At 45.1% G+C, this 25714-nt stretch overlaps 2 protein-coding genes across 2 annotated transcripts; both read right to left on the bottom strand.

The window, feature by feature from the left end:
• Positions 1–433: 433 nt before the first annotated feature.
• LOC145337084 (putative G-protein coupled receptor 139) lies at positions 434–7041 on the bottom strand. The gene is made up of 2 exons (XM_080181832.1): positions 6861–7041; positions 434–1353 (listed from the first exon to the last, which is right to left on the bottom strand). Exons 1-2 carry the CDS (start codon positions 7039–7041, stop codon positions 434–436), a joined length of 1101 nt encoding a protein of 366 aa, XP_080037958.1.
• An 8951-nt stretch (positions 7042–15992) lies between these two features.
• LOC145337083 (putative G-protein coupled receptor 139) lies at positions 15993–25272 on the bottom strand. The gene is made up of 2 exons (XM_080181831.1): positions 25050–25272; positions 15993–16897 (listed from the first exon to the last, which is right to left on the bottom strand). Exons 1-2 carry the CDS (start codon positions 25270–25272, stop codon positions 15993–15995), a joined length of 1128 nt encoding a protein of 375 aa, XP_080037957.1.
• Between the last annotated feature and the right edge of the window lie 442 nt (positions 25273–25714).

The raw sequence follows: 25714 nt of genomic DNA, 5'->3' as shown, positions 1-25714 counted from the left end.
GTCTACAGCCAGAGCACAGGTATTTTCACCAGGTTTTTTTTTACTGAACTCTTCTACTCATTCCTCATTGGATTTATTGTTTGGAAATTGAAGACTCCTTTTTGGAACTTTCAGACTGACTCTCTCTCTCTGCACCTCTCTCATTCTCTCTACATGACTCTCTTGTTCTCTCTATCTCTCTGCAAGAGAGATCCACTTTGAATGTTAATGTTGACTCTGAATTCACCCAGCAATTCCTTAACCCTAGAACCCCACGAGTTGGGTGTGCCCTGGGACCTCACTTCCTCTCTGATCCCACCAACTTCACCCACCCGCTTCTCCTTCCCCACCGCGCAGTATCAGAATTGCAGCCTCAGCTTCTATTTTGTCAGTGGCAGGAATGCGCCCACCCCCACTGGCAGTGTTAAATTCAATGAGAAACATTTTGCAGTTCTCAGTGATTCAGCTCTTCTAATCTTTTAATGAATTGAAGAATTCTAGTAAAGGGATATTTGAGCACCTTCTTGAACTGCTCTCTGAACTTGGTCTGTGTAACAGCATAAATAGCAGTGTTTGTACAGCAACTCAGGAGCTGCAGCATGAAGGCAATTTCCTGAACAATATCATCTAGAAATACAGCATAATACTCCAACTCATACATTCGTTTCCAGATGGAAAACAGCATTAACAGTGACCATAACAGGATGAAATTGGCGGAGATAATAAACAGTAAAATGATGGATTTCTTTCGACTCTCCATCTCTGGGTCTTTGGGACTTTCCCCACTGCTTTGAGCCCGGAGTCGCCTGCGGGCCCTGCTGCTCACTATAATGTGTCGGACGGTGAGAGCATTGAGCAGCAGAATGAGAACAAATGGGACACATGGGGTTAGAATGTAATGGAGGAACTCGATCGCTACCCAGACTGGAGATGTAAAAGCATAACGGTCTAGAATACAAAATGCGGGTTGGTTCATCATCCAGTAATCTGGTATGAAGACAAAATACCAGATAACGTTCTTTGCACAGCTGACCGCAGTCACTGTTCCCAGAACCACACGGGCAGTTTTCTCACTGCAGTATTTGCTTTTCAGCTTTGCTCCACAAATGGCCACAAATCGATCAAAGGTGAAGGTGACGGTGAACCAGACGGAGCAGTCAGTGGCTGCGTAAAGCAGGATGGCGTGGATGTTACACACGGGGAATGACTGAATGAAATAGAACTGCTCCCGGTAAACAATTGGAATGTGTCTCAGTATCAGGTCGAGGATAATGACGAGTAGATCTGCCGTTGCCATGGACACCAGGTAAGTTGTGACACAGTTGGAGAGACCACATTGTCTGCGAGCCAGGATGAAGATTGTGATTATGTTCACTGTAAGGATAGGAATTAAATTATGAAAAGACACATCAGACTGGCAGAAAGATACAAGTCCCATTCTTTGATTGAGAAGGAGAAGCAGTTGTGATTTCTACCATGTTGCTGTGTAGAGAGATGTATTCAAACACATTGATCTGAAAGAACTGAATGGCAAAGGCTATGAACAATTTTTTTTTATTATTCATTCATGGGACATGGGTGTTGCTGGCTGGCCAGCGTTTATTGGCAATATCTACTTACCTTTGGAGGGCAATTGAGAGTCAACCGCATTGGATAGTCAGGAGGTTTTTCCCAGGGTGGAAGGTTCAGTTACTGGAGTGCAGTGTTTTTAGGTGCAAGGGGAAAGGTTTCAAGGAGATGTCTGAAGTGAGTTTTTTTACATAGGCTGGTAGGTGCCGGGCGAAGTAGTGGAAGCAGATACGATAGTGACTTTTAAGGATCATCTGGAGAAATGCATGTATAGGATGGGAATAGAGGGATATGGTCCCCGGAAGAGTGAGGGGTTTTGGTTTAGGCAGGCAGCATGATGGGTGCATGCTTGGAGGGCTGAAGGGCCTGTTCCTGTGCTGTAATTTTCTTCTATCTCTTTGTTCTTTGCTGTGGTTCTGGAGTCACATGTAGTCCCCACTCACCTGACAAAGGAGCAGCACTCCGAAAGCTTGTGGTGTTTGCTACCAAATAAACCTGTTGGACTTCAACCTGGTGTTGAGAGACTTCTTACTGTGTTTACCCCAGTCCAACACCAGCATCTCCACAACATGGAGAGTATTAGCCATGAGAAGAGATTGAATAAACTGGGATTGTTGTCCCTGGAAAGACTGAGGGGTGACCTGATAGAAGTTTATAGAATTATGAAAGGTGTGGATAGGGTGAACAGTTGGAAGATTTCTCGCAGGACAGAAATGACAATTACAGGAGGGTGCAAGATCACGGTGAGGGGGGAAGGTTCAGTGCCGATGTATGAGGAAGTTTTTTACACAGAGAGTAGTGGGGGCCTGGAATGCATTGCCAAGTGGGGTGGATGAGGCAGACACAGTGGCGACAGTTAGACTTATCTGAAGAGACATATGAGCAGGTGGGGAATAGAGGGATAGACGTGGTTGGTCTAGATAGGACAACGTGATTGGCTGAGGCTTGGAGCACCGAAGGGCCTGTTCCTCTGCTGTACTGATCTATGTACATTCCCCGCTGCCTCGGGAAAAGCTTCCAGTATTATCAAGGACCTCATGCACCCCGGACTTACTCTCTTCCACCTTTCTCTGTTGTGTAAAAGATAGGAAATCTGGGGTCCCGTACCAACTGACTCAAGAACAGCTTCTTCCCTGCTGCCATCGGACTTTTGAATGGTCTTATCATATGTTAAGCTGATCTTTCTCTTCAGGTTATCTGTAAAGTGCAACACTACATTCTGCAGTCTCTCCTTTCCTTTTCCCGTATGAACAGAAAGCTTTGCCTGTATAGCATGCAAGAAACTTCTCACTGTCCCAATAAATGGGACAATAATAAATCAGATCAACGAAGACAAGTGAGTGTTGATTGATTTCAAAAACAGTTATGGAATGGTTTAAAATGGGAGAGTCAGTCAGTTCCAAAGTATTTTTCATCATAAACTGTCTCACAGTCAAAAAGAAACAAAGTCATATGGAAAAAGGCAATCGAGTAAATAGCGGAAGGGATACACTTTGTAGGAGTTTGGGAACAGGATAGGGGAGTGGGATGAATTGGGAGGGTGAAGTGCCAGAGGGATACAACAGTAAGAATCAGCATGATAAGGTGCAGCCAGACCGGGAATGGCCAGTTGTCAGTGTGCACAGCGGAGATGTGTGAGTGGGAGTTGGTGGGAGTTAGAGTACGGGTATCAGAGTTGTGGATGGACTGTAGTTGCTGAAGGTTTTGTATCTGGGAGAAAATAAAAACTGAAAATAGAAAATGATAACAAACAACACTCAGCACATCTGGCAGCATCTGTAGTGAGGGAATCAGTGTGAATGTTTCATTCTTCAGTCTACTCTCGATCATAAGATATATAAGAACACAAGAACTGGGAGCAGGAGTAGGCAATCTGTTCCCTCGAACCTGCTCTGCCATTCAATAAGATCATGGCTGATCTTTTTGTGAATTCATCTCCACTCATCTTTCTGCTCACTGCAATCCTTAATTCCTTTACTGCTCAAAGATTTACCTATCCTTGCCTTAAAAACATTCAATGAGGTAGCCTCGACTGCTTTACTGGGCCGGGAATTCCACAGATTCCCTGCTCCAGAAGCTAAGCTAACCGGCCTATAGTTACCTGCTTTTTGTCTACCTCCTTTTTTGAAACAGTGGCATCACATTTACTGTTCTCCAATCTGCGGGAACTACCCCAGAGTCCAGCAAATTTTGATAAATTACCACCAGTACATTTGCTATTACTCCTGCCAGCTCTTTTAATTCTCTGGGATGCATTCCATCAGGATCAGGAGACTTGTCTACCTTTTGCCCCATTAGCTTATCCAACACTACCTCTTTCGTGATAATAATAGTTTCCAGGTTCTCACCTGCCGTTGTCTTCCTGTCATCAATTTTTGGCATGTTATTTGTCTCCTCCACTGTGAAGACCGACAGAAACTACCTGTTTCATGCCTTGGCCATTTCCTCATTTCCAGTTATTAAATCCCCCTTCTCATCTTCTAAAGGACCAATGTCTACTTTAGCCACTCTTTTTTCGTTGTATATATTTGTAGAAAGTTTTGCTATCTGCTTTTATATTCTGAGCTAGTTTACTTATAATCCATCTTACTTCTGTTGTAGCTTTTTTTGTGGCTTCTGGTAGACCTTTAAAGAATTCCCAATCCTCGAGTTTCCCACTGATCTTTACCACTTTGTATGCATTTTCTTTCACTTTGATCCCCTTCTCAATTTCCTTACATGCCCATGGCTGATTATCTCTTTTTCTACAGCCCTTCCTTATCACTGAGCACTGTGAAAGATCACTTTGAAAGTTTTCCACTGTTCCTCAGCTGTCCCACCATAAAGTTTTTGTTCCTAGTCTACCTTAGCCAACTCCTCTCTCATCCTATTGTAGTCTCCTTTAAGGACAAGACACTGGGATTGGGTTTTACCGTCTCACGCTCCATCAACCATTTAAATTCAACCATTCTGTGATTGCTTCTTCCAAGATCATTAATTATTTCTGTCTCATTACACAGGACCCGATCTAGGAAAGTTTGCTCCCTTGTCGGTTCCATTACATACTGTTCAAGGAAGCTATCGCGGATACATTCTGTGAACTCCTTCTCAAGGTTACCTTGACCAATCTGGTTTGACCAATTGATATGTAGATTAAAATCCCCCGTGATAATTGCTGGGCCATTTTTACATGCATCAGTTATTTCTTTATTTATTTCTCACCCCACCGCAATGTCATTATTTGGTGGTCTACAGCTTACACCTATCAGTGACCTTTTCTCCTTAGTATTCCTAATTTCCACCCAAATGGATATGACCTTTTTCTCCATAGAGCCTATTTCATCTCTCAATATCCTCACCACCTGATGTCATCCTTAAATATCAGAGCTACACCATCTCCCTTCCCTTCCTGTTGGTCCTTCCAAATAGATTCATAGCCTTTGATATTTAACTCCCACTCGTGACCACCCTGTAACCATGTCTCTGTAATGGCCACTAAATCACATACATTGGCGATGATTTGTGTCGTCAACTCATTTACCTTGTTTCGAATGCTACGGGCATTCAGATTAAATGCCATTGTGCCAGTTGTTGTATCCTTTTGAATTCTAACACCTCGATTAATAGCATCTCCTGAGTTCTCCTCACTGAGCAGGTCATTGACACTGCTATCAAACTGCTCAGCAATAACCAGCTCAGTGATGCCCAGTTTGGGTTTGGCCAGGGTCACTCAGCTCCTTACCTCATTCCAGCCTTGGTTCAGAGATGGACAAAAGAGCTGAATTCCAGAGGTGAGGTGAGAGTGACAGCCCTTGACATCAATGCCACATTCACTGAGTGCAGCGTCAAGGAACCTTGGTGAAACTGGACTCAATGAGAATCAGGGGCAACCTCTCCACTGGTTGGAGTCATACCTGATACTTGGATGATTGTTGTAGTTGTGCAGGGTCCGTCACCTCTACTCCAGGACATCTCTGCAGGTGCCCCCTCAGGGTAGTGTCCTAGGCCCAACAATCTTCAGCTGCTTCATCAATGACCTTCTGTCTAACATAAGGTCAGAAGCGGGGAAGTTCGCCGATGATTATACAATGTTTAGCATCATTTGTGACTCCTCAGACACTGAAACAGTCCATGTTCAAATGCAGTAAGATCTGGACAATATCCAAGCTTGGGTTGACAAATGTCAAGTAACATTCACACCACACAAATGCCAGGCAATGACCATCATCAATAAGAGACACTGTAACCACCACTCTTTGACATTCAATGGTGTAACCATCACTGAATCCCCCATTGTCAACACCCTGGAGGTTACCATTGCCCAGAAACTCAACTGGACTCAGCACATAAACACAGTGGCTACAACAGAAAGTCAGAGGCTGGGAATACTGTGGTGAGGAATTCAAAGCCTGTCCACCATCTACAAGGCACAAGCCTGGAGTTTGTGGTGAAAAACTCCCCACTTGCCTGGATTGGTGCAGCTACAATGATGCTCAACACCATCGAGGACAAAGCAGCCCTGCTTGATTGGCACCCCATCCACAAACACTCACTCCCTCCACCACCGACACCCAGTAGCAGCCGTGTGTATCATCTACAAGATGCACTGCACCAAAGATCCTGAGACAGCACCTTCCAAACCCACAAACACTTCCATCTAGAAGGACAAAGGCAGCAGATAAATGGGAACACCACCACATGCAAGTTCCCCTCCAAGCCACTCACCATCCTGACTGGGAAATATATCGGCCGTTCCTTCACAGTCACTGGGTCAAAATCCTGGAATTCCCTCCCTAACAGCATTCTGGGTCAACCCACAGCACGTGGACTGCAGCGATTCAAGAGGCAGTTCACCCCCACCTTCTCAAGGGGCAATTAGGGATGGGCAATAAATGCTGGCCCAGCCAGCGATGACCATGTCTCATGAATGAATAAAACAGAATTCTTAGCAACTGGGGAAGAGGGTGAGGGAAAGAGGGCAGGAGAGAAATGAAATAATTAAGGTAGAATTTAACAAAGACATAGGTAAAGAGTTATCCAGCAGCAGAGGTGATGATGTGATGGAGGGCACAATAGACAGGGTTGGAGCTGGAGAGGATGTGGAGCAGGAGATCAGGTCAGGGTCAGAGTGAGCGTGGAAGGTGCGAACAGTCCGGTTCAGCTTCAGATAATCACCAGAGTGGGGAATGGAGATGGGGACGGATGGGGAATGGAGATGGGGACGGATTGGGAATGGAGTTTGTGACCACAACGGCATCATTTTTCCTGAATGTAAATGACAAAAAGAGTTAAAACATGCTTTGTAGGATTATTTGCTGGATGGAGGCACTTACTAGGGACACCAACAAGAGCCAGAAGGGGATAGTAAATTCCTTGGACAATTAGAAGTATGTAATAGATGCGATCAGCAAGCGTCAATCTTATCGAATCTTGATAAAGCCAGAAAATTGCCCCGGTTGTTCCCTTATCCATTGCTGTAATGTTCCAATCTATTGTTCTCAGATTCTGATCCATTGTTGTAACATTCCAATCGATTGTTCTCGGATTCTGATCCATTGTTGTAACATTCCAGTCCATTGTTCTCGGATTCTGATCCATTGTTGTAATGTTCCTATTGATTGTTCTCAGATTCTGATCCATTGTTGTAATGTTCCTATTGATTGTTCTCAGATTCTGATCTATTGTTGTAACGTTCCGATCCATTGACATATTTTTGGAACTCTCTAATCCATTGTTCTCAGACTCTGATCTCTCCAGCTCTTTCTCTGGAGCTGCTGATCTCTTATTGTTGAGGCGATGCTCCCGCAGACATTATGGAATATCACATTGAAAGGAGTCCCTTATTATTAGGAGATTGAAACCCTCCAGTGATACAATGAGGATCCGTGGAGACTGACATTAATTACAGTCACTAAACAAACAGGTTTCGTTAACCCCATTCAATACTGCATCTTTTGTATCACAATGTTATGACTGCAGATGACATTAATGCTGAACAGTAGGAAAGTTTATTCATTAGTCACAAGTAGGCTTACATTGACAGTGGAATGAAATTACGTGAAAATCCCCGCATAACCACACTTTGGCGCTTGTTCGTGTACACTGACAGAGAATTTAGCACAGCCAATGACTTAACCAACACATTTTTGGACAGTGTCGGATCTCAGATTGAAATCTGTCTCCTCTTCTCGTATCCAATTTTCTTTGTGTAATAGAAGTGAGGAGGTAAAGCTACTGAACATAAACGCACAGGGCTCCATTGTTAATTGTTAACATTTTAAGATTTTAAAAGATTATTAAAAGAAAAGATGAAATTTAAACATGCAAAATAAAAGATGCACAGTTGGAAAACTCCTACAAAACAACCGCTAAGATATTACACCGAAGAGACACAATAAAACTGTTCGGAGCAGGTTACTGGTTTGCCTCTCTGACCTTGAGATAGGTGTGGGCCTGAAGCCTCAGCCTCAATTTATTCTGTCCCTCACCAAGTTGCCCCCACACAGGCCTGTTTCCTGTCCCACTCCCGGCTGCCGTGGTAGGATTTGAACCGATATTTCCAGTAGATTAACCGGGGCCTATTGGATTTATTAGTCCACTGATATTGCCACTGTGCCATCACTGTGGTCAGGGGAAGAAGGAGAGATTGAAAAAAGTCACATCATAAAAGGCAATTGAAGAAATACTTTGAAGTGTGGCAATTGTAGGATTATTGGAAATGGACAGTGAAAGTGATTATTTTGCATTTCTCTGAGGTTTTAGACAGCATACAGGCAGTGGCAGAGCTAACAGTACAGAGTTAGAGTAAGAAAGTCTCACAACACCAGGTTAAATTTGAACAGGTTTATTTGGAATCAGGAACTTTTGGAGCGCTGCCCCTTCCTCAGGTGAATGAGTCGATACGCGCGATCCTCTTGGAGACCCTCTCCTCTTTGTGCCGGCGGTTTGCGGTGCCGATGGTAGCCGTGATGTGGAGATGTCGGTGCTCACAGTGACATGGGGTGGGTGCAGTAAGAAGGTTCAATGCATTCTACTCCCGTTTTGAGCAAGAGGTCAGCGAGAGTATGTCTTCCGCCCTGGAAGAACTTGGGGTCAGCATTGCAGGTGTCAGAGCAGCTTTCTTGAAGGCCATCCCACGGAAAGCGAGTGGCCCGGACTGGGTACCCGGCCGTACATTCAGATCCTGCGTGGATCAGCTGGCGGGGGTATTCACAGTCATCTTCAACCTCTCTCTACAACAATCTGAGGTCCCTATCTGCTCAAGAAGATGACCATCATCCCGGTACCTATGTAAAAACAAGCATTGTGTCTTAATGACTGTCGTTTGGTGGCTCTGACATCCATCATCATGAAGTGCTTTGAAAGGTTAGTCATGGCACGAATCAATTTCAGACTCTCGGCCTATTTGGATCCACTATAGTTTGCCGACAGCCATAACAGATAAAGGAGAACATGTAGAAAGGGTTGAGAGCTTCAAGTTTTTAGATATCCAGATCACCAACAACCTGTCCTGATTTACCCCCCCTCCCCATTCCAGCACTATAGTTAAAAAAGCCCCACCAACGCCTCTATTTTCTCAAAAGACTAAGGAAATTTGGCATGTCAACGACAACTCTCTCCAACCTTTACAGATGTACCATAGAAAGCATTCTTTCTGGTTGTATCACAGCTTGGTATGGTCTCCTGCCTCGCCCAAGACCGCAAGACACTACAAAGGCCATGAATGTAGCCCAATTCACCATGCAATCCCATGCCTCCCATCCATTGACTGTGTCTACACTTCCCGCTTCCTCGGCAAAGCAGCCAGCATAATTAAGGACCCCGCGCACCCCGGACATTCTCTCTTCCACCTTCTTCCTTTAGGAAAAAGATACAAAAGTCTGAGGTCACGTACCGACTGATAAGAACAGTTTTTTCCCTGCTGCCGTCAGACTTATGAATGAAATTATCTTGCGATAAGTCAGGCTGGTTAGTCTTACTTTGGTGGTCGGTACGTTAATGGAAAAGGTAGGATTTATGACTATTTGGAAAGACGCAGCTTAATCTGGGATAGGTATCACGGATTCGTGAAGGGTAAGTCTAGCCTACAAATTTGATTGAAGTCTTTGAGAAGATAACTAACTGTGTAGATGAAGGTGGAGCAGTTGATGTCGTATACATGGATTTTAGTAAAGCGTTTGATAAGGTTCCCCATGGTAGGCTCATGAAGAAAGTAAGGATGTGTGGTTAGAGGGAAATTTGGCTGATTGGATAAGTAACTGGCTGTCTCATAGAAGACAGAGGGTGGTGGTGGAGGGAAAATTTTCAGACTGGAGACCAGTTACCAGCGGTGTACCACAGGGGTCAGTGCTGGGTCCTCTGCTTTTTGTGATTTTTATTAATGACTTGGAGGAGGGGGCTGAAGGGTGGGTTAGTAAATTTGCTGACGACACCAAGATTGGTCGAGAAGCGGATGAGGTGGAGGGCTTTTGCAGGCTGCAAAGAGACGTTGTTAGGATTCAGAGCTGGGCCGAAAAGTGGCAGATGGAGTTTTACCCTGATAAGTGCGAGGGGATTCATTTTGGTAGGACAAACTTGAATGTGGATTTCAGAGTCAACGGCAGGGCTCTGAGGAATGTAGAGGAACAGAGAGATCTTGGGGTTCATCTCCACAGATCTCTGAAGATTGCCTCTCAAGTGGATAGAGCCGTGAAGAAGACTTAAAAGTGTGTTAGCGTTTATTAACAAGGGGTTTGAGTTTAAGAGCTGTGGGGTTATGCTACAACTGTGAGAGCATATTTGAAATATTGTGTGCAGTTCTGGTCACCTCACTATAAGAAGGATGTGGAAGCATTGGAGAGAGTGCAGAGAAGATTTACCAGGATGCTGCCTGGGTTGGAGAGTAGGTCTTATGAGGAAAGGCTGAGGGAGCTGGGGCTTTTCTCTTTAGAGTGGAGGAGGATGAGAGGCGAGTTAATAGAGGATTATAAGATGATGAGGGAGATAGATAGAATGGACGTACGAGACTATTTCCGCACGTGGATGCAGCTGTTATTATAAGGTTCATGGTAGGAGATAAAGGAGGGATATCCGAGGTAGATTCTTTACACAGAGCGGTGGGATGTGGAATGCACTGCCTGCTGTGATAGTGGAGTCGGACACTTTAGGAACTTTCAAGCCGTTATTAGATAGGCACATGGAGCACACCAGAATGATAGGGAGTGGGATAGCTTGATCTTGGTTTTGGACAAAGTTCAGCACAACATTGAGGGCCAAAGGGCCTGTACTGTTCTATGTTCTATAAGGTGATCTTCCTCTACACCTTAGCTGTGACTGTAACACTACATTCTGTATTCTCTTGTTTCCTTCTGTATGGTATGTTTTGTCTGTATAGTGCGCAGGAGACAATATTTTTCACTGTACATTAATACATGTGACAATAATAAATCAAATCAAATCGAATCAAATCGAAAAGGCGTGATGGGAAAGGTAAAGTTTAGAGCTAAATCCTTGGGAATGCATTACCTGGCAGAACTCAGATCTGGAAGATAGTTATGAGGGAACATATTTTTCAACAGAATGAATGGGTTCAGTCACTGCCCAGACACAGAATAGATATGTCCCTGGATGCAGGAACACATGTATATTCAGCTTGGCAGTGAGCTGGTGGAACCACCACTTTGGAAAAGGAAGCATTTGTCAAAGCTAGGAGGGTGGGAACACATGAAGCAAATGTGGAATACAAGGAAAGTAGAAAGAATGTTAAGCAAGGAGTAAGGAGGGGCTAAAAGGGGTCACGAGAAAGCTTTGGCCAGCAGGATTAAGGAAAACCCCAAGGTTTTTTATACGTATGTAAAGAGCAAGAGGGTGGCCAGGCCGAGGGTTGACCCACTCAAGAACAAGGGAGAGAATCTATGCGTGGAGCCAGAGGAAATGGGTGAGATATTAAATGAATACTTTGCATCAGTATTCACCAAAGAGAAGGACTTGGTGAGTGATGAATCTGGGAAAGAATATGTAGATAGTTTGAGTCATGTTGAGATCAAAAAGGAGGAAGTATTGGGGTTCTTGAGAGACATTAAGATAGACAAGTCCCTAGGGCCTGATGGGATATACCCCAGAATACTGAGAGGGGCAAGGGGGGAAATTGCTGGGGCCTTGAGAGAAATCTTTGTATCCTCACTGGCTACAGGGGAGGTCCCAGAGGATTGGAGAATAGCCAATGTTGTTCCTTTGTTTAAGGAGGATAGCAAGAATAATCCAGGTAATTGCAGAGTGGTGAGCCTTACATCAATGATAGGGAAAGTATTGCAGAGGATTCTTTGAGATAGGATTTACTCCCACTTGGAAATAAGTCGTCGCACTACTGAGAGGCAACATGGTTTTGTGAAGGGGAGGTCGTGCCTCACGAAGTTGATTGAGTTTTTTAAGGAAGTGACGAAGATGATTGATGAGGGTAGGTAGGGCTACATGGACTTCAGTAAGGCCTTTGAGAAGGTTTCTCATGGCAGACTGGTACAGAAGGCGAAGTCGCACGGGATCAGAGGTGAGCTGGCAAGGTGGATACAAAACTGGCTCGGTCACAGAAGACAGAGGGTAGCAGACGGATTTCTGGAGGGCTGTGACAAGTGGCATTCCTCAGGGATCAGCGCTGGGAGCTTTGCTGTTTGTAATATATATAAATGATCTGGAGGAAAATGTAACCGGTTTGATTAGTAAGATTGCGGACGACACAGAGGTCGGTGGATTTGCGGATAGTGATGAGGGCTATCAGAGGATACCCCAAGATAGGGTTAGTTGGAGACTTGGATGGAGAGATGGCAGATGGAGTTTAATCCGAGCGAATGTGAGGTAATGCATTTTGAAAGGTCTGATACAGATAGGAAATATACAGTAAATGGCAGAACTCTTAAGAGCATTGATAGGGCAGAGGGATCTGGGTGTACTGAAAGTGGCAATGCAGGTGGAGAAGGTGGTCAAGAAGGCATACGGCATGCTTGCTTTCATTGGCCGGGACGCTGAGTTTAAAAATTGGCAAGTCATGTTGCAGCTTTATAGAACCTTAGTGAGGCTGCACTTGGAATATAATGTTCAATTCTGGTCACCACACTACCAGAAGGATGTGATGGCTTTGGAGTGGGTACAGAAAAGATTTACCAGGATGTTGCCCTGGTACGGAGGGCATTAGCTATGAGGAGAAGTTGGAGAAACTTGGTTTGTTTTCACTGGAGCGACGGATGTTGAGGGGTGACCTGATAGAAGTCTACAAGATTATGAGGGGCATGGACAGAGTGGTTAGTCAGAAGGTTTTCCCCCCAGGGTGGAAGAGTCAATTACTAGGGGGGGGGGGGCACAGGTTTAAAGTGTGAAGGGCAAGGTTTCAAGGAGATGTACGAGGCAGACTTTTTACACAGAGGGTGGTGGGTGCCTGGATCTCGCTGCTGGGGGAGGGAGTGGAAGCAGATACAGTAGTGAGTTTTAAGGGGTGTATTGACAAATACATGAATAGGATGGGAATAGAGAGATATGGTACCTTTTGTACCGTGACATTGGTTTCCTGAGTCTAATTATCTCCTTGTTGAAAAACGCCACTAACAGACAGTCCTTGTCGATTCTGAACATTAAAATTCATCAAATATTACCAGTAGTGAAAAATTGCTTTAGTTTTAAACAGGGATACAATCCACGCCTTCTCAGAATAAATCCGCACTGGAGTGGTTTTCCAAAGCAAAACTCAAGACCAACTTTTTAACAATTCCAACTAAAATCTGATAAATCACTGGGATTAGTCCTCAGCTGGGGTATTTGGTTTAATTCTGGACACCATATTTCCGGGGGGGGCGGTGGTTGGAGGAAGTACAGAGGAGACTTAGTAGAATGGGAACAGGGATGAGAGACTTCAATCAGGTGGAGAGACTGGACAAGCTGGGATTGTTTTCCTTGGAGCAGATCAGGTAAAGAGAAGATTTAACAGAAACAGTTAAAATTGGGGTTGGTTTTGATGGAGTAACCAAGGTTATTCCAGGCTCCACTGTAATCCAGGTCAGTATAGAAACAGGTTGAATGGGATTGACAAAGAACTGGAGAGAAGATGAGGAGATAGTTTGTTAAGATCTGCACTATCCAAAAGCGTGGTGCGCTGGAATTCTACTGCCTTGCCCATCATGGAATCGAAATGGGTGAGGGGCGTAAGACAGAAATGCCCATTGTCGTTGAGCAGGAATTTTGTGGTCTTGCTGGAGTGAGGACAGATTCAGTAGTGATTTCCAACACTGAATTGCAGCAATACTGGCAGGGGCATTTGCAGAGTTAGTGGGAAGAGGAGGGAGGGACTAATTGTAAAGCTCCTTCAAAGAGCCAGCCCCAAATGGTCTTCCTTTCTTTTAGCTGATTCTATGTTTCTCTGATAACAGAAACCATTGAACCCGTATCTCATGTAGACAATTGACATTCAACAGGTTTACAACCCAGAGGCTGGTTTAATTGTTCTCTGATAAAGGTGAGAGTGGGAAAGCAAAGACAGGACACTGGTGAGACAAAGAGTGTCTTTATCGGAGCAGTAGGCATTGGTCTGATCACAAAGTGGACCTTTGGTTTCAATCAATCAATGATAAACTATGGATTACATTCCTATTTCACGCGTATTTGCTCTCAGGACGTGGATAACACCGAGAAGGCTACTTGTTCATCCCTAGTTACCAAAGGAAAATGTTGGACAATACAGTTGCAGCATTTTGACCCCATGACGATGAAGGAATAGCGAGATATGTCCAAGTCTGGATGGTGCATGACTTCGAGAAGGGGAACATTGAGGTGATGATGTTTTGTACTGGAGACAAAGTAGAATTCTGTTCCCTCCCCTGTGACCCGAGACAACCTAGTGCCGATTGTAGGAACCCAACCTTCGATGTGAAGAGCAATGGTCAAAAACACAAGTTTTGGTATTTTGGGGCTGAGGTTTCTTTATTGGGCAGCAGTGAATGAGTTTGGCTCTGAATATGAGGAAGAGAGTTTTCAGATTGAGGTATTAGCACAGTGAGAGCAACATTGGTGAGTGAGCGATGGGTGGACAGGACTTAGTGTGAGTTAGGACACAGGCAGCAGAGTTTTGGATGACCACAAGGTTACAGATGGTGGAAGAGCAGAGACATAGAAACTGGAAACTCAGCAGCAGGAGGAGGCCACTCTGCCTTTCGGGCTTGCTCCGCCATTCATTGTAATCATGGCTGATCATCCAACTCAGCGGTCTAATCCCACCTTCCCCCTATATCCTTTGATGTGTTTAGCTCCAAGAGTTACATCCGACTCCTTGAAAACATTTTGGCCTCAACTGCTTTCTGTGGTAGCAAATTCTACAGGCTCAGCACTCTCTGGGAGAAGAAATTTCTCCTGATCTCCATCCTAAACGGTTTATCCTGAATCCTCAGAGTGTGGCCCCTGGTTCTGGACTCCACCACCATTGGGAACATAATTCCTGCTCTACCCTGTCTAGTCCTGATGTCTTGACCTCATTGTCTGAAGTCCAGTGAAAGAGAGAGAGAGAGCGGCACAGCACAGCGGTTAGCACTGCCACCTCACAGTGCCAGGGTCGTGGGTTCGATCGCTGTCTGTGCAGACAGTTACTGTGAAAACCCCGAGTGGTCACTCTCTGCCTCCTGTTCAGGTGCACTGAGGGAGAATCTAGCATGGCAATTGCACCTCACCAGCAGGTCTTTCGGACTGTGGGAGGAAACCGGAGCACCTGGAGGAAACCCCACACGGAAACAGGGAGAACATGCGGACTCCAGAAATTCAGTGACCCAAGCTGGGAATCGAACCCAGGTTCCTGGTGTTGTGAGGCTAACAAATCACTGTACTGTGAAAATCCTCTAACCGCCACACTCCGGCACCTGTTTGGGCACAATGAGGGAGAATTTAACGTGGTCAATGCATCTAATCAGCACGTCTTTTGGACTGAAGGATGAAACTGGAACATCAGGATAAAGCCAACGTAGACGTGGCAGGGATGGGAGGTGCAGCCACCGCACAGGGAGTGGCCCAAGCCAAGCCTGGAAAGGAACCAGGTCCTTGGCACTTGAGGCAGCAGTGCTAACCACTGCATGTAATGCACAATATGGAGCTTCTCCTGATAAACAATTGAATTGTGTGTCAGTATCTGGTCAAAGTTAACAACTAGTCGATCCACCACATTAAACCTCACCCTCTGCATGTTGTCAATTAACCTACAACTACTTAACAACGGGTGGATGCTGAGGGACTCTACCTGCACTGTGACCTCACTCTCTATGACTGCACCACATGTGCACTGTGGGAATTGTAGGGTGGGTTTCCAGTCCGAGGAACAATGAAGGTGGACAGGTGAACAAGTCATTGAGAGGGGAGAGATGTCAAATTAATTCTGTTCCCTCAGTGAGAAGCCCCTCCCACCACTGGAAATGTTCAATTCAGTGAAAAAATTGTGGAAAGTGTCAGTGATTCAGCTCTTCTCATCTTTTAATGAATTGAAGAATTGTAGTAAAGGGATATTTGAGCACCTTCTTGATCTGCTGTCTGAACTTGGTCTGGGTAATGGCGTAAATAGCAGTGTTTGTGCAGCAGCTCAGGAGCTGCAGCATGAAGCCAATTTCCTGAACAATATCATCTAGAAATATAGATTCATACCCCAACTCATACATTCGTTTCCATATAGAAAACAGCATGAACAGTGACCATAACAGGATGAAATTGGCTGAGATTATAAACAGTAAAATGATGGATTTCTTTCGACTCTCCATCTCTGGGTCTTTGGGACTCTCCCCACTGCTGTGAGCTCGGAGTCGCCTGCGGGCCCTGCTGCTCACTACAATGTGTTGGACGGTGAGAGCATTGAGCAGCAGAATGAGAACAAATGGGACACATGGGGTTATAATGTAATGGAGGAACTCGATCGCTACCCAGGCCACTGATAGAAAAACATGTTCGTTCAGAATGCAAAATGCAGGTTGGTTCATCATCCAGTAATGAGGTCGGAATATAAAATACCAGATAATGTTCTTTACACAGCTGAGCGCGGTCACTGTTCCCAGAACCACACGGGCGGTTTTCTCACTGCAGTATTTGTTTTTCAGCTTTGCTCCACAAATGGCCACAAATCGATCAAAGGTGAAGGTGACGGTGAACCAGACGGAGCAGTCAGTGGCTGCGTAAAGCAGGATGGCATGGATGTTACACACGGGGTATGACCACCGCAGGAAAATAAACTGTTCCACGAAAACAATTGGAATGTGTCTCAGTATCAGGTCGAGGATAATGACGAGTAGATCTGCCATTGCCATGGACACCAGGTAAGTTGTGACACAGTTGGAGAGACCACATTGTCTGCGAGCCAGGATGACGATTGTGATTATGTTCACTGTAAGGATAGGAATTAAATTATGAAAAGACACATCAGACTGGCAGAAAGATACAAGTCCCATTCTTTGATTGAGAAGGAGAAGCAGTTGTGATTTCTACCATGTTGCTGTGTAGAGAGATGTATTCAAACACATTGATCTGAAAGAACTGAATGGGGAGTGCTATGAACATTTTTTATTATTCAATATTGAGACATGGGTGTCAGTGGCTGGCCAGCATTTATTGGCCATCTCTAGTTACCCTTGTAGGGTTATTGAGAGTCAATCATGGATATTCAGAAGCTTTTTCCCAGGGTGGCAGAGTCAATTACTAGGGGGCATAGGTTTAAGGTACAAGGTGCAAGGGTTAAAGGAGATGTACGAGGCAAGTCTTTTACATAGTGGAAGCAGATATCACTGACTTTTTAGGGCGATCTGGATAAATATATTTATAGAATGGGAGTCGAGGGATACGGTCCCCAGAAGTGGACAGGATTTTCGGCAACAGGATCAGTGCATGCTTGGAGGGTGGAAGGGCCGGTTCCCGTGTTGTAATTTTCTTTTATCTCTTTGTTCTTTGTTGTGGTTCTGGAGTCACATGTAGACCAGGCCAAATGAGGACAGCAAATTTCCTTCCCAAACGTACATTAGTGAACCAGATAGGTTTTTCAGCAGATTCTTATTATCAGATATATTTTATTGAATTCAAATTCCACCAGCTGTTGTGGTGGGATTCGAACCTGTGTCCCCCAACGTTAACTGAGTTTCTAGATTAATGGCCTAGTGACAATACCACAAGGCCAATCACTTCCCCTTACGGAGGGCAGGTTAGAGTAAATAACAACAACTGAAGACCTGGGGGGAATGGACACAGATTGACCGAGTGGATTCCAGTGATGATGAGAGTCTCATAGGCAGGGGAGGGATCCTGGGATCGGTTTTCCTTTTCCCGCTTCTCTCCTCCAAGAATGCGTATTCTGGAGAAGGAGTGTTTTAACCCCTCCAGTGCTGTGAGTTGTATGGAAGAAAGGGTAAAAATTTATTCATTGCAAAACCCAAAATGTAAACGGCAACGAAGATTGACTCCTTGTAGACACGTATAAGAAAAGATGATTTCCAGAGAATTGATTTGCACCTGGATTATTAGAGGTTAAAATTTATAGAGGTCGCTTCCTTATAGTCCATAGATGGTGGCTGAAAATGTTGGATTCCTGAAGGATTCTCCCCATTTTTCTTGCTGCAATGACAATAATGCCTCCCTTTAATGTCAGTAAAATGAAGGAAATAGCCATCGACTTCAGGAAGTGTAGTAGAGGACATGCCCCACCTACATCAACGGGAATGAAGTGGAAATTGTCGAGAGTTTCCAGGTAGCCAGATCACCAACAACCTGTCCTGGTTCCTCTATTCCGATGTTATAGTTAAGAAAACCCACTAACACCTGTCGCTTTTCAGAAAGCTACAGAAATTTGTCATGTCCACTAGAACTATGAGCCGTGCACCACAGAAAGCATCCTTTCTGGATGTATCACAGTTTGGTCTGAGCCACGACAGATCAGCCATGATCTTATTGAATGGCGGGGCAGGCTCGAAGGGCCAGATGGCCTACTCCTGCTCCTATTTCTTATGTTCTTATGTTCTTATGAAAGTAGCTGGTCTGATTAGCAGGTTTACATAGAAACATAGAACATTTCAGCTCAGAACAGGCCCTTCGGCCCTCAGTGTTGTGCTGAGCTATGTCCAATCCCAAGACCCAGCTATCCCACTTCCTATCATTCTGGTGTGCTCCATGTGCCTATCCAATAACCGCTTGAAAGTTCCTAAAGTGTCCGACTCCACTATCACAGCAGGCAGTCTATTCCACACCCCAACCACTCTCTGGGTGAGGAATCTACCTCAGACATCCCTCCTATATCTCCCACCATGAGCCTTATAGTTATGCCCCCGAGTAACAGCTCCATCCACCTGAGGGAATAGTCCCTCCACGTCCACTCTATCAATCCCCCACATCATCTTATAAACCTCTATTAAGTCACCTCTCATCCTCCTCCGCTCCAAAGAGAAAAGCCCCAGCTCCCTCAACCTTTCTTCATAAGACCTACCCTCCAAACCAGGCAGCATCCTGGTAAATCTCCTCTGCACTCTCTCCAATGCTTCCACATCCTTCTTATAGAGAGGTCACCAGAACTGAACACAGTTTGTGGATGATACTAAGATTGCTGGATTTGCAGATAGTGATGAAGATTGTCAGAGAATACAGCAGGATGTGGATAGGTTGGAAATTTGGGGGAGAAATAGCAAATGGAATTTAATCCTGACAAATGTAAGGTGATGCATTTTGGTAGGTCCAATTGAAGTGGGAACTATAAAACGTATGTCAGAACATCAGGAACATAGACACACACAAAGATCTGGATAGGCAGGTCCGCAGATCCTTAAAGTGGCAGCACAGGTAGGAAAGGCAGTGAAGAAAGCATTCTCGTCTTCATCAGAATGGGCATCGAGTATGAAAATTATGTTAGATATGAAAAACGTTTGTTCGGCCACATTTGGAATACTGTGTCCAGTTCTGGTCACCACACTCCCAGAAGGACATGGACACTTTGGGGGGAGTGCAGAAACGGTTTACCAGATTGTCCCTGATATGGAGGGTATTAGCCATGAGGAGAGATTGGATAAACTGGGATTGTTCTCCCTGGAAAGACACAGGCTGAGTGATGACCTGATAGAGGTTTATAGAATTATGAGGGGTATTGATAGGGTGAACAGTTGGAAGCTTTTTCCCAGGGGCAGAAATGACAATTACAAGGAGGCACAAGGTAAGGTCTCGGGGGGGAGGAAGGTTTTTACACAGAGGGTGATGGGGGCCTGGAATGCACTGCCAAGTGAGGCAGACACATTAGCATCATTTAAAACTTATGTGGAGAAACATATGAGTAGGCAGGGCGTAGAGGGATAGAGGTGGTTGGTCTAGATAGGACAACATGATTGGCATGGGCTTGGAGGGCTGAAGGGCCTGTTCTTTATTCTTTGTACAATTCCCGCTTTTCCTTGGGAAAAGCAGCCAGTGTTATCAAGGACCACGCGGACCCCAGGCATTTTCTCTCCCATCTTTTTCTGTTATGAAAAACATACAAGATCTGGGGCCACGTACCAACCGAATCAAGAACAGCTTCTTCCCTGCTGCATTCCAGGAAATTTGTCTACCTTTACTCCCATTCGCTTTCCCAACACTACCTCTTTTGTGATAATGAGAGTTTCTAAGTTCTCTCCTGCCATTGTCTTCCTGTCATCAATTTTTGCCATTTTATTTGTGTCTTCCATTATAAAGACAGACAGAATATCTGTTCAATGCCTTGGCCATTTCCTCATTTCCAGTTATTAAATCCCCCTTCTCATCTTCTAAAGGACCAATGTCTACTTTAGCCACTCTTTTCGTTGTATATATTTGTAGAAGGTTTTGCTATCTGTTTTTATAGAAACTATGAAGCTGGGCTAGCGCTTAATATAAAAAAGGATAGCAAGAGTTTTTATAAATATATAAAAAGGAAGAGGCTGGCTAGGGTGAACGTTGGTCCTTTAGAGGATGAGAAAGGGGACCTAGTGGTAGGGGATGGGGATATGGCTAAGGTATTGAATAACTTTTTTGTTTCTGTCTTCACGGAGGAGGACGTGAATAATTGCCGGGTGTTAGCGATGGAAAGGTGGTAGGACTGGAGGGTCTTAATGACATTACTGTTACTAGAGAGGCGGTGCTCGACAGACTGGAGGGGCTGATTGTGGATAAGTCCCCAGGACCGGATGGAATGCATCCGAGGGTTCTAAAAGAAATGGCGGAGGTGATAGTGGATACATTGGTGATTATTTTCCAGACGTCGCTGGATTCCGGGGAAGTGCCGGAGGATTGGAAAACGGCTAATGTTACGCCGTTGTTTAAGAAGGGTGCCAGGCAAAAGGCAGGGAATTATAGGCCGGTTAGTTTAACGTCTGTGGTAGGTAAAATGTTAGAATCCGTCATTAAGGAGGAAATTGCGAGCCATCTTGAAGGGAATTGCTTGATAGAGCAGACGCAGCACGGTTTCATTGAAGGGAAGTCGTGTCTGACAAATTTACTGGAGTTCTATGAGGATGTGTCTAGGGTAGTGGATAGAGGAGAGCTGGTGGATGTGGTCTTTCTGGATTTTCAGAAGGCGTTTGACAAAGTACCTCACAAGAGGTTATTGCAGAAGGTCAGGGGACTTGGAGTTGGGGGTAGGGTGTTAGCATGGATAGAGGATTGGTTGTCAAATAGGAGGCAGAGAGTGGGGGTCAACGGGTGCTATTCGGATTGGCGGATGGTGACTAGTGGAGTGCCCCAGGGGTCGGTGCTGGGGCCTCAGCTTTTTACCATTTATATAGATGATCTGGAGGAGGGAACCGAGTGTATGGTGTCGAAATTTGCGGATGACACCAAGATTGGGGGAACGGCAAATTGTGCGGAGGGTGTGGAGAGTCTGCAGAAGGATCTAGATAGGCTGGGCGAATGGGCCAGGAAATGGCAAATGGAATTTAATGTTGGCAAGCGTGAGGTGGTCCACTTCGGTAGGAAGGACTATTACTTACAGGGCGAAAAACTGCAGCAGGCGACGGTGCAGAGGGACCTCGGGGTCCTTGTGCATGAGTCGCAAAAACCCAGCTTGCAGGTGCAGCAGGTGGTCAGGAAGGCGAATGGGATGCTGGCCTTCATAGCGAAGGGGATTGAATATAAAAGTAGGGAGGTCTTGCTGCAGCTGTATAGGGCATTGGTGAGGCCGCAGCTGGAGTACTGTGTGCAGTTTTGGGCGCCGCACCTGTGCAAAGATATTTTGGCCTTGGAGGGAGTGCAGAGGAGGTTTACTAGGCTGATGCCGGAGTTGAGGGGGTTGAGCTATGAGGAGAGGCTGAATAAACTAGGCTTGTACTCGTTAGAGTTTAGAAGAATGAGGGGAGATCTCATTGAGACGTATAAGATGATGAATGGGATGGATAGGATAGAGGTGGAGAGACTCTTCCCGCTCAAAAAAGACAGTAGGACTAGGGGGCACAGCCTCAAGATAAAGGGGGGGCGTTTTAGAACGGAGTTGAGGAGGAACTTCTTCACTCAAAGGGTGGTGAATCTCTGGAATTCTCTACCCGTTGAAGTGGTGGAGGCTGCCTCGCTAAATATTTTCAAGAAGCAGGTTGATGGGTTTTTGATAAGAGAGGGGATTAAGGGTTATGGGGAGAGGGCCGGAAAGTGGAACTGAGCCACGACAGATCAGCCATGATCTTATTGAATGGCGGGGCAGACTCGAAGGGCCAGATGGCCTACTCCTGCTCCTATTTCTTATGTTCTTATGTTTATATTCTGAGCTAGTTTACTTATAATCCATCTTACTTTTCATGTCGGTTTTTCTCTTGACTTTTTGGTAGACCTTTAAAGAATTCCCAGTCCTCTAGGTTCCCACTAATCTTTACCACTTTGTATGCATTTTCTTTCACTTTGATCCCTGCCTCAATTTCCTTACATGCCCATGGCTGATTATCTCTTTTCCTACAGTCCTTCCTTATCACTGGTATATACTTTACTGAGCACTGTGAAAGATCACTTTGAAAGTTCTCCACTGTTCCTCAGCTGTCCCACCATAAAGTGTTTGCTCCCAGTCTACCTCAGCCAACACCTCTCTCATCCTATTGTAGTCTTCTTTGTTTAAGGAGAAGACAGTGGGATTGGGTTTTACCGTCTCACGCTCTGGATTTTAAATTCAACCAAACTGTGATCGCATCTTCCAAGATCATTAATTATTTCCATCTCATTACACAAGACCAAATCGAGGAGAGCTTGCACCCTTGTCAGTTCCATGACATACTGTCCAAGGAAGCTATCGTGGATACATTCTGTGAACTCCTTCTCAAGGTTGCCTTGACCAATCTGGTTTGACCAATTGATATGTAGATTAAAATCCCCTGTGATAATTGCTGGGCCATTTTTACATGCATCAGTTATTTCTTTGTTTATTTCTCACCCCACCGCAATGTCATTATTTGGTGGTCTATAGATTATGCCTATCAGTGACTTTTTCTCCTTACTATTCCGAATTTCCACCCAAATGGATTCAACCTTTTCCAGAGAACCTCGTCACCTCTCACTATCGCCCTGTGTCATCCTTAAATATCAGAGCTACACCACCTCCCTTACCTTCCTGTTGGTCCCTCCGAACAGTTTGATATCCCCGGAAATTCAACTCCCAGCGTCCTGTAATCATGTCTCTGTAATGGCCACCAAATCATACTCGTTCGCAACGATTTGTGCTATCAATTCATTTACCTTGTTTTGAATGCTACGGGCATTCAGGTAAAGTGCCGTTATGCCAGTTGTTGTATCTTTCTGAATTCGAACACCTCTATTAATAACATCTCCTGAGTTCTCCTTACTGAGCAGGTCATTGACACTGCTATCAAACTGCTCAGCAATAACCTGCTCAGTAACGTCCAGTTTGGGTTTCACCAGGGTCACTCAGCTCCTTACCTCATTACAGCCTTGGTTCAAAGATGGAAAAAAGAGCTGAATTCGAGAGGTGAGGTGAGAGTGACAGCCATTGACATCAATGCCGCATTTACTGAGTGTGGCATCAAGGAACCTTGGCGAATCTGGGGTCAATGGGAATCAGGGGGCAACCTCTCCGCTGGTTGGAGTCATACCTGGTATATAGGATGATGGCAGGGTCAGTCACCTCTACTCCGGGACATCTCTGCAGGTGCCCCCTCAGGGTAGTGTCCTCGGCCCAACCATCTTCAGCTGCTTCATCAACGACCTTCCCTCCATCAGAAGGTCAGAAGTTTGCCGATGATTATACAATGTTTAGCATCATTTGTGACTCCTCAGATACTGAAACAGTCCATGTTCAAATGCAACAAGATCTGGACAACATCCAAGCGCGGGCTGACAACTGGCAAGTAACATGACCAACAAATGCCAGGCAATGACCATCACGAATAAGAGACACTCTAACCATCGCTCCTTGACATTCAGTGGTGTAACCATCACTGAATCCCCCACTATCAACACCCTGGGGGTTACCATTGACCAGAAACTCAACTGGACTCACTGTATAAACACAGTGGCTCCCAGAGCAGGGCAGAGGCTGGGAATACTGCAGTGAGTAACTCACCTCCTGAGTCCCACAAAGCCCGTCCACCATCTACAAGGCACAAGTCAGGAGTTTGTGATGAAATACTCCCCACTTGCCTGGATGGGTGCAGCTACAATAACGCTCAAGAACTCGATTGCATTGAGGACAAAGCAGCCCCACTTGATTGGCACCCCATCCACACTCACTCCCTCCACCGACACTCAGTAGCAGCCGTGTGAACCATCTACAAGATGCACTGCACCTTAGACAGCACCTTTCAAACCCACGAACGTTTCCATCTAGAAGGACAAAGGCAGCAGATAAATGGGAACACCACCACATGCAAGTTCCTCTCCAAGCCACTCATCATCCTGATTTGGAAATATATCGGCCATTCCTTCGCCGTCGCTGGGTTAAAATCCTGGAATTCCCTCCCGAACGGCATTGTGGGTTAACCCACAGAACGTGGACTGCAGCGATTCAAGAAGGCAGCTCACCACCACCTCAAGGGGCAACTAGGGATGGGCAATAAATGCTGGCCAGCCTGCAACGCCCACGTTTCACAAATGAATAAAACAAAATTCTTTGCAACTGGGGAAGAGGGTGAGGGAAAGAGGGCAGGAGAGAAGTGAAATAGATAAAGTAGAATTTAATAAAGACGTAGGTAAAAGTTATCCAGCAGCAGGGCTGAAGCAGAGGTGGTGATATATGTGTGTGTGTGTATCTGTGTGTGTGTGTGTGTGTGTGTGTGTCTGTGTGTGTGTGTGTGTCTGTGTGTGTGAGTGTGATCTGATGGAGGGCGCAGTAGACAGGGTTGGGGGTGGAGAGGATGTGGAACGGGAGATCAGGTCAGGGTCAAAGGGAGCTTGGAGGGTGTGAACAGTCCGGTTCAGCTTCAGATAATCACCAGAGTGGGGAATGGAGATGTGGATGGATAGGGAATGGAGTTTGTGACCACAATGGCATCATTTTTCCGAAATGTAAATGACAAAAAGAGTTAAAACGTGCTTTGTAGGATTATTTGCTAGATGGAGACACTTACTTGGGACACCAACAAGAGCCAGAAGGGGATAGTAAATTCCTTGGATAACCTGAAGTGTGTAATAGATGCGATCAGCAAGTGTCAATCTTATTGAATCTAGATTAAGCCAGTAAATTGCTCCGGTTATACCCCTGTCCATTGCTGTAACGTTCCAGTCCATTGTTCTCAGATTCTGATCCATTGTTGTAACATTCCAGTCCATTGTTCTCAGATTCTGATCCATTGTTGTAACATTCCAATCGATTGTTCTCAGATTCTGATCCATTGTTGTAACATTCCAATCGATTGACACATTTTTGGAACTCTCTAATCCATTGTTCTCAGACTCTGATCTCTCCAGCTCTTTCTCTGGAGCTGCTGATCTCTTATTGTTGAGGCGACGCTCCCACAGACATTATGGAATATCACATTGAAAGGAGTCCCTTATTAGTCGGAGAGGGAAACTCTCCAGTGACACAATGAGGATCCGTGGAGACTGACATTAATTCCAGTCACTAAACAAACAGATTTGGTTAACCCCATTCATTCCTGTATCTTTTGTATCACAATGTTATGACTGCAGATGACATTAATGCTGAACAAAAGTAGTTTATTTATTAGTCACGAGTAGGCTTACATTGACAGTGGAATGAAATTATGTGAAAATCCCTGCATCACCACACTTT

This window comes from Carcharhinus amblyrhynchos, unplaced genomic scaffold (assembly GCF_965287045.1).
Source record: "Carcharhinus amblyrhynchos unplaced genomic scaffold, sCarAmb.v2.hapA scaffold_43, whole genome shotgun sequence".
NCBI classification, from domain to species: Eukaryota; Metazoa; Chordata; class Chondrichthyes; order Carcharhiniformes; family Carcharhinidae; genus Carcharhinus; species Carcharhinus amblyrhynchos.
Note: the sequence above shows the minus strand (reverse complement) of the source record. Positions and strands in the feature narration are given on the sequence as shown.